Raw genomic sequence first — 7,000 nt, 5'->3', positions numbered from 1 at the left:
ACCCGTCGACCAAGTGCTACCGTATCGCAGGCGGCAACGGCAAGTTGGACCCTGCCACGGGCGGATGCCCCCTTGTCAAGAGCCGCAAGGGTTAGACTCCAAACTGTGTTGTGTAACGTAAGTTTATAGTGTTGTGTTTCTTCATGCGACCTGTGACGTGGTTGCAGCGTGGAACTGTCAAGTCTTATCAAGGCTCCAACGTTGGAGTTTTCAAAGATAATCATACTTGGACGATATAGTTATACCTGTGACGTGGTTGCAGCACTAAATCTGGCTGGAGATTTCTTCATTGCCGCGTTGAATCATGTAAATTTATAATGCCAAGTGAAATTGATCATTTTTGTGCAATATTTAGAAAGCGGCATCTCGAATGTCCATGCCTTCTACTTACCAACGTCTCAACGTGATACATATCCGTGGCAAAAGACCCGGGAACCCAACGGTATTATAGTTGTTGTACCAACTAGTATGTTAATACCAAACCATTGGAGGAGCTAGCTAGCCAAGGCAGTGTCTCAGGATATACTTGCCTCGAAAGCCAAGTTGGTCGTTGATGAACGTGACCTTGATCCAGTCGGACTCGAGGACGTTGGTTTCAACGTCGCAGTCGCCTGCAGCAGCCGAAGGGTCGTGCACTGGAGATCCGCTGCTCTCGACATCTTTGATGATGAGAAGGCACAATTCCTTCCACACTTCCCACGTGAACACCTTGGTTTCAATCACGGCGATGATGAGGGCAGGGCATCCCGACACGTAAATGCCCACAGGGTTACCCACACGGAACAGCTCGCGATAGGCTGTGGCCTCTTGCGTGAACCTGTGCATGTCACTATTGATGCGTCTGAGCTCCTCAATCGAACGCTCGTCCATCGGCCCAGAGACCACGCGCATGCTGCCATCGTGCTCGCCTTCCACTTGCATCAAGCTCAATACTAGTAATAGTTTTTTCAAATGGTTTCCAAAAGAAGGTTGGTGAAAGCCATCATTTTTTTGGGTTAAATCGTCATGAAAGTGCTTATTTAATGCATACAGAATTACAGTGTACTAACGTTACTATAGTACAGAATTTGTCTGAAAATTCATTTTCATTTATTTACTTCGTCCAAATACAGTAAGGTCGACAATCGAACGACTGAGTTGATTGATAAACAGCGATTTTTGATTGGCCATGATTGCAAAATGCAAAGCAAAATCTAACTGTAAGTACGAAGTATACTTACTTCACCTCGTGCAGAACACGTATAGTAACGTTAAGGCAGTAGTACCCGCAAACGACTACTACGTAGTACTTACTACACAATGTTTCAGTCTGGCCAATGTTTTTGCGCAGAGATACTATGGTAGTATCCCCCAAATGCACAATATTCCTTGATATAAAATGGGCAATATTTCTTGTTATAGAATATTAATACATGTAGTTCTTCAATTCCATGTGGGTTCCGGATCTTGATCAAAGTATACTACAACCCTGCTATTCCAACAAGTAGAGTGCGCGGCTATATTTTAAATAGATTTTAAATACTGAAATGCATGAGAATCGAATGATTTTGTAGATTTTAAATGTCGAAGTAATAACCCTGTGTAGTTTTTTACTCGGTATCAATAACTGTGGAAATCAAGCCAGAGAGGGCCGGCCTATTCTCACATCGTTGTCGTCAGCAGCAGCATCATGTCCCGCTTCCTGTCCGAGCCGATCACGACCAAGCACTCGCATCAACTCACAGCGCCCAAGCTGAATCTGAACATCGGATACAGCTCCATGCAAGGGTGGCGTGACACCATGGAAGACGCGGATGTGGTGGAGATTGACATCCCCGGTAACGTCAACGGCGCGTGCTTTGCCATCTTCGACGGACACGGAGGCGACCACGTCGCCAAGGCAGTGTACGAGCTACTCTACCAGGGTAGATAGCTGAGGACCTCTGTCTTACGACATGTATAACATAGGGCCAAGGAAATCATTCAGAACATTGCCGACACGGACGACTTCAAGCGCTTCGACGGCACCGACCACCGCGTGATGGTGACAGCGTTGAGCCAAGGGTTCCTCAAGACCGACGAATCGATCCGCAACAACGAAGCCGTCGGCGGCAACGCGGACGAAGTTGGCGCCACGGGTCTCCTCGTGATTGTCACGGAAAAGCACATCTTCTCGGCCAACATCGGTACGTCCATGTCCACATGTGTACGTTGCTTACGCATACCATATATATGTTGATCCAGGGGACTCTCGATGCATCTTGAGCAAGAGCCAGAACCAATCGCCGATCCAGATGTCCCTCGACCACAAACCCGACCACGAAACCGAGAAGCTTCGCATCGTCGCGGCCGGCGGCACCGTGTTCCGCGGGCGCGTGTGCGGCGGCGTGGCCGTGAGCCGCAGCTTCGGGGACTACTGGTTCAAGCGCAACGAAGAAGGCAAGCCGGACAAGAAGCCGTGGGAGCATCTCGTGATCGCCGAGCCCTGCGTGAACGTCCAGCCGCGCGACCTGATCAAGGACGAGTTCCTCGTGTTATGCTGCGACGGCATCTACGATGTCATGTCGAACGAGCAGGTCCAGCGTTTTGTGCGCGACCGATTCAAAGCAGGCAAGAGCCCCAAGGAAGTGAGCGAGCTACTCATGGACGAGTGCCTGAACAAGGGCAGCCGCGACAACATGAGTGTCATCATCGTCGTGTTTAATGCCAAGAAGAAATAATAACCCCAATCTACTCTAGATTGCTCGTGCAATATATATATATATATTATATATATAGATAGATACATGGTAACGTTATATTATGTGGGGGTGTTGTTTTTGCCTATTTGTAAAAACACCCTCCAAGTCACAGCAGGAATGTAGTTCAAATGTGTGACGTTCCTGTGACAATGTTCAACCTGGGATACCGTTGGCAAGGATGCTATATGGCGAACAAGAAAAAGCAGGTACATAATATATATGGACACAACCCGCTGCACGAGGGTACTACAGAGTCTACTAGTACTACTAGCTCAAAACGGCATGAGATACAGTGCTGTACTGTGATGAAGTGTTGTCGGCTACTATGCAAGAGCTCTCTGGAAAAGTCGTTTGAGTACGTTAATGGCCATACTCCATACTATGAATAGTAGTACTAGTACTTACAAGTGCATCTCCCTTGTAATACTACTAGTATGTCGGCGGCACCTACGATATCTCTTTGAGTTTGCCCAAGCCAAATATTAATAATACTATTAATAGTATGCGACGCTGTCTTATAGGGGCGACGCGCCGATATCGTCGTCATCGTCATATAGCGCATCGATAGCTGCTTTAACGTCCGCATGGCAATCGTTCGGACTAAATACTAATGCATGGTTCAAGTGCTGCAATGCACGGTCCACACGGCCCTACTAACTCATGAGCAAAAACACTAGTAACTACTAGTATATGTCACTACGATGTGAGATACAATAGTGACACGAACATGAGACACGGTTCACGTACGAGCTTGGTGTAGACCGAACCTAGGGTAAAGTGCACCGTGTAGTCTTTGGGGGCGGCCGCTTCCACTCGGTGGAGTTCGACCAACGCCTACAGTAGCAGCAACCAGTTCAATCATCTGCGACATCGTACTAGTACTACTACTAGTACTACTAAGTGATACATTCCAGAGACTAGTGTACCTCGTCGAGGCGGCCGTGCGCGACGAAAATGTCAGCTTTGTGATACCGGGCCACGAGGTTGGTCGCGTTCAAGGCGAGTGCCGTGTCGAGAGCTGCTAATGCGTCGTCGTCTTTGGTTAACGCATGCAGCACCTACAACGATCAAATGTATCACTGTATCGCACATATTCCACTGTATCACAGCATGCACGACCAATATATATAATATATATATATATATATATATACCACGCCTCGGAAACAATGCAGGAGCGAGCTGTGGGGGTTGATGGCAACGGCGCGACCAAAATGGTAGTCGGCGACCGCGAGCTTTTCCTGCTTAAAGTAGATCGTCCCGAGACCGCACCAGGCATTGTAATGGCGCGGGTCCACGCGAAGAGCTTGGCGGAAGCATGCCACCGCCTTGTCAAAGTCTTCATTAGACACGTACTCGTGGCCGGCCAGCGTGTACGCGTATGGGAACGTCGGGTCCACTTGAATGGCCTACAAAAAAGCAGATATAGTGTGGAAATTCAGGCTTTTTTGATATATATATATATATTCAATGCATCGACAATTATATACTATTATATACATTCATATCACATACGTAGGTGATCGACTGTAGGACTAGTAGTACCCACCCCCACATCCTCTACTAATACTACATAGTACATGGAATGATGATTTTCTAGTAGGAGTAGTCCCCATTCATTTCTCTATGCACATTGACGGAAAATAGTGTGTGTAGAAATAGTACTACTAGTAGTATTAGTACCCGTGTAAAAAAGTCAAGAGCGACGTCGTGCTCCTTCTGAAGGCTAAAGCAGTTGCCGGCGACACACCATGCTTCGGCCGATGTCTTGTGGCTCGTGACTTGCTGGGCCAAGTAGGACAAGTCGACTTCTTTCTTCAAGTGCCACAGCGTCGTCGAGTAGATGCTGACGCCGTCGAGGCGGTCGGGACTGAGGGCTCGCATGCGTTCAAACGCCATCGCAGCCTACAGATGTCAATATACATGATCGCATATGGGAGTCAGTCGACTGTAAAGTGGGCGTACAGATATATATATCGACATGTACGTTGTGGCAGACCTGTGGATATTGCGCGAGTTCAAAGTACGCGCGGCCCATTTGGTGCTGGACCCATGATGTTTGTATGTGATGTGGTGGCAGCGACTGCAGCCCAGTGAGCGCGTCAGCACATTGGTACTATACAAGGCAACGGGAGGATACGATGGATAGATGGGGAGGGTTTGTACGAGGCATATGTGTTGGTATGCAGCGCCGCATAAGCTCAGTAGACGCAGCACATCCCCCTATATACTTGCCACATGTGTCAAAGGATAGGAAGTGGATACTGCGACTACCACCACCTCTCCGCGGGATAGAGGATGTTGTGAAGACGTGGTGTCGCCTTCTAGCTTGGTGTTTGACTAGATATATTCTGCGATGAGAGGATGGTGGACGGTAGATCCTCATGGTGGCGGACCTGGTGGGATGCTCCTTGCTCTGTGATGGTTCGGCTCAGCGCTTTCTTGCCTCGGGCATGGCTCGTGTTGGTAGATGCTTGAACTCGAGAATGAATGCGGCGGGAAACCGAAGGCGGCGGCGGCGGCGGTGGAATGTTGTTTTCATCCAAGTGGACTACGTAGAGTGCCAAGAAGATGGATGGCTGTCCTGATGATACGTGGCGTACCTTTGCTTGGGTTCGTGGATACCCCTCCAAAGAACAACGAAGCGGACGCTTGGCTTCCCAACTCGCAAAGGTTCTCAAACGATGACCAGAGGAACGGGTCGAGCTTTAAGCTACAGATGGCGTTGCAGTCGTCGCCAAGAGTTATGTGGATGGAATAAGGAAGAACGAACGATGCGGGGAAGGAGGCATACATAAACAATGCATGAGAAACGTACCTTTCCGTGAAACATTCAATGGCTTGGTCGGTGCGATGCAGACGCCGGTGGACGCGGCCAAGGAGGTAGAGTCCAGCAGCACCGTTTGGGACGTTCTTCGTAGCACCTTCACCAGTCGAGCGCCGTGTCGACATGGAAGGTATCAATGCGTTCTCGGCGTCCGAGATACGATCTGCTTCGAAGCAACAGAGTGCCAAGAGGTATCTGTTGTGTGCGGACAGGATGCCTTGATTTGAAGTCATGTGTCGTTCCAGCAGCGAAATGGCGCGATGGCCGGCCCCAGACCGGTAATACGCGTCGGCCAACAAACCAAGGTTGTCCTCGGAAGCGTTCTCTGCCACTAGTCGCTCCGCGAGGAACACTGCGGTTGCATGAACATTCTGGTCCAGGTACCGCTTCACCGCCAACGTCAAGCATTGCTCCATCGTCATGAGGTTTTGCTGTCCTGTGCAATCCACAACGAACGGATTGGATTGGCTGAATGTTCGAACCCCCAGTGCCGGATAAACCTCTATAATATGAATTCCTCAGCAACAGTATTATATTACACAGTACGTTCATGAACGACAGAGCAGCAAGGAACGCTGGCGCGCCTGGCAGCGGCGGAGTGCCGCAACGAGGCAACTTCAGTCGTACGTGCTTCAACTAGGCATGCGGATGGAACCTTTAGTGATGGATGTAGTGGAGGCAGACATATTGAGTAAGCTGCGCGACGTCCCTGTCAAGATCGTCGCGGCCGACACGAACGCCGGTAGGTTGTTCAGTTGACATACTTCGTCTCTCCATGTCTGATCGAAAATGCTGCCGTCGTAGAACTGTTGCATGACGTGCTTGCGTCCTTGCGCCAGAAAGCCCTCGACTTGCAGAACGACAAGTGGATGTACAAAGAGCTTTCATTCCTTTGACGGTACCAACCCTTGTCTTGTCCAGGAACCTTACCGAATACTAACATGACATGCTACATCGACGATAGTTGCCATTGGGGTCTGTAGCAAAGGTGTTAATCACAAGGGACGCCCGATGCGATTTATAGTTAGGACTAATAACTGGGTATTAATAGTACTATTATTATTAATACTATTATTATTAATAGCGTAAAAGTCCAATTTAAGGTGCTCGATCCATATTAAGGTTCACGCGAATTAGCCAATCAATTCCTATAAAGGCAATTTTTAACCTAACCGCCTAAAAAATATGCAAATATTAATAGGTACTACCTCTGTCCGACTTCAATTGTCGTGATTCATATTTCCGGTATCCGGTTTTGATTGTCGTGATTTCACACTATTGGTTAAAATTGAAACTCAAACAATTGTATTGGTCAAAATTATCCTTGGATTACAAGCCTGCAAGCCGAGCAGCAAGGTACATGTCAGCAGAACATGTCAACGACTCTTCGAGCTCACCGCGCCGACGCTTCGCTTCTTTGCCTAGGTGCTTCAGCTTGTACTTGTTGCTTCCA

At 48.5% G+C, this 7,000-nt stretch overlaps 4 protein-coding genes across 7 annotated transcripts; 2 read left to right on the top strand and 2 right to left on the bottom strand.

Moving 5' to 3' along the window:
* Positions 1-251: 251 nt before the first annotated feature.
* Positions 252-938, bottom strand: H257_04551 (hypothetical protein). The gene has a single exon (XM_009829122.1). It carries the CDS (start codon positions 919-921, stop codon positions 499-501), a length of 423 nt encoding a protein of 140 aa, XP_009827424.1. The 5' UTR covers positions 922-938; the 3' UTR covers positions 252-498.
* A 662-nt stretch (positions 939-1,600) lies between these two features.
* On the top strand, positions 1,601-2,767 carry H257_04550 (hypothetical protein). Its single transcript, XM_009829121.1, has 3 exons — positions 1,601-1,884; positions 1,948-2,165; positions 2,224-2,767. The coding sequence occupies exons 1-3, from the start codon at positions 1,670-1,672 to the stop codon at positions 2,697-2,699; spliced, it is 909 nt and encodes a 302-aa protein (XP_009827423.1). The 5' UTR covers positions 1,601-1,669; the 3' UTR covers positions 2,700-2,767.
* A 418-nt stretch (positions 2,768-3,185) lies between these two features.
* On the bottom strand, positions 3,186-5,996 carry H257_04549 (hypothetical protein). The gene is made up of 11 exons (XM_009829120.1): positions 5,539-5,996; positions 5,324-5,433; positions 5,117-5,271; positions 5,001-5,060; positions 4,887-4,943; positions 4,720-4,836; positions 4,404-4,625; positions 3,875-4,129; positions 3,647-3,778; positions 3,468-3,554; positions 3,186-3,370 (listed from the first exon to the last, which is right to left on the bottom strand). Exons 1-11 carry the CDS (start codon positions 5,967-5,969, stop codon positions 3,236-3,238), a joined length of 1,761 nt encoding a protein of 586 aa, XP_009827422.1. The 5' UTR covers positions 5,970-5,996; the 3' UTR covers positions 3,186-3,235.
* Positions 5,997-6,094: 98 nt separating this feature from the next.
* H257_04548 (hypothetical protein) lies at positions 6,095-6,589 on the top strand. Of its 4 annotated transcripts, none has more exons than XM_009829117.1 (4): positions 6,095-6,170; positions 6,230-6,289; positions 6,352-6,445; positions 6,512-6,589. In XM_009829117.1, exons 1-3 carry the CDS (start codon positions 6,098-6,100, stop codon positions 6,441-6,443), a joined length of 225 nt encoding a protein of 74 aa, XP_009827419.1. In that variant the 5' UTR covers positions 6,095-6,097; the 3' UTR covers positions 6,444-6,445; positions 6,512-6,589. The 4 variants fall into 4 exon arrangements, with proteins under 4 accessions (XP_009827419.1, XP_009827420.1, XP_009827421.1 ...); XM_009829118.1 differs by having other exon boundaries at positions 6,221-6,289; positions 6,512-6,588; XM_009829119.1 differs by having other exon boundaries at positions 6,352-6,589.
* The last annotated feature ends 411 nt before the right edge of the window (positions 6,590-7,000 follow it).

Source organism: Aphanomyces astaci, assembly GCF_000520075.1.
Source record: "Aphanomyces astaci strain APO3 unplaced genomic scaffold supercont1.8, whole genome shotgun sequence".
Taxonomy (NCBI): Eukaryota; Oomycota; class Saprolegniomycetes; order Saprolegniales; family Verrucalvaceae; genus Aphanomyces; species Aphanomyces astaci.
This window is presented reverse-complemented; position numbering and strand designations above follow the sequence as displayed.

Bases quoted from the DNA above. Each gene is read 5' to 3' on its own strand.
- H257_04550 (XM_009829121.1), top strand. From the start codon at position 1,670: ATGTCCCGCTTCCTGTCCGAGCCGATCACGACCAAGCACTCGCATCAA. The intron at 1,885-1,947 runs GTACGAGCTACT...TGTATAACATAG, and splicing joins GACCACGTCGCCAAGGCAGT to GGCCAAGGAAATCATTCAGA. The intron at 2,166-2,223 runs GTACGTCCATGT...ATGTTGATCCAG, and splicing joins CATCTTCTCGGCCAACATCG to GGGACTCTCGATGCATCTTG.
- H257_04551 (XM_009829122.1), bottom strand. From the start codon at position 921: ATGCAAGTGGAAGGCGAGCACGATGGCAGCATGCGCGTGGTCTCTGGG.
- H257_04548 (XM_009829118.1), top strand. From the start codon at position 6,098: ATGAACGACAGAGCAGCAAGGAACGCTGGCGCGCCTGGCAGCGGCGGA. The intron at 6,171-6,220 runs GTACGTGCTTCA...TGATGGATGTAG, and splicing joins GCAACGAGGCAACTTCAGTC to TGGAGGCAGACATATTGAGT. The intron at 6,290-6,351 runs GTAGGTTGTTCA...CTGCCGTCGTAG, and splicing joins CGCGGCCGACACGAACGCCG to AACTGTTGCATGACGTGCTT.
- H257_04549 (XM_009829120.1), bottom strand. From the start codon at position 5,969: ATGACGATGGAGCAATGCTTGACGTTGGCGGTGAAGCGGTACCTGGAC. The intron at 4,944-5,000 runs GTGGTGGTAGTC...GCAAGTATATAG, and splicing joins ATCCTCTATCCCGCGGAGAG to GGGGATGTGCTGCGTCTACT. The intron at 4,626-4,719 runs GTCTGCCACAAC...TGACATCTGTAG, and splicing joins AACTCGCGCAATATCCACAG to GCTGCGATGGCGTTTGAACG.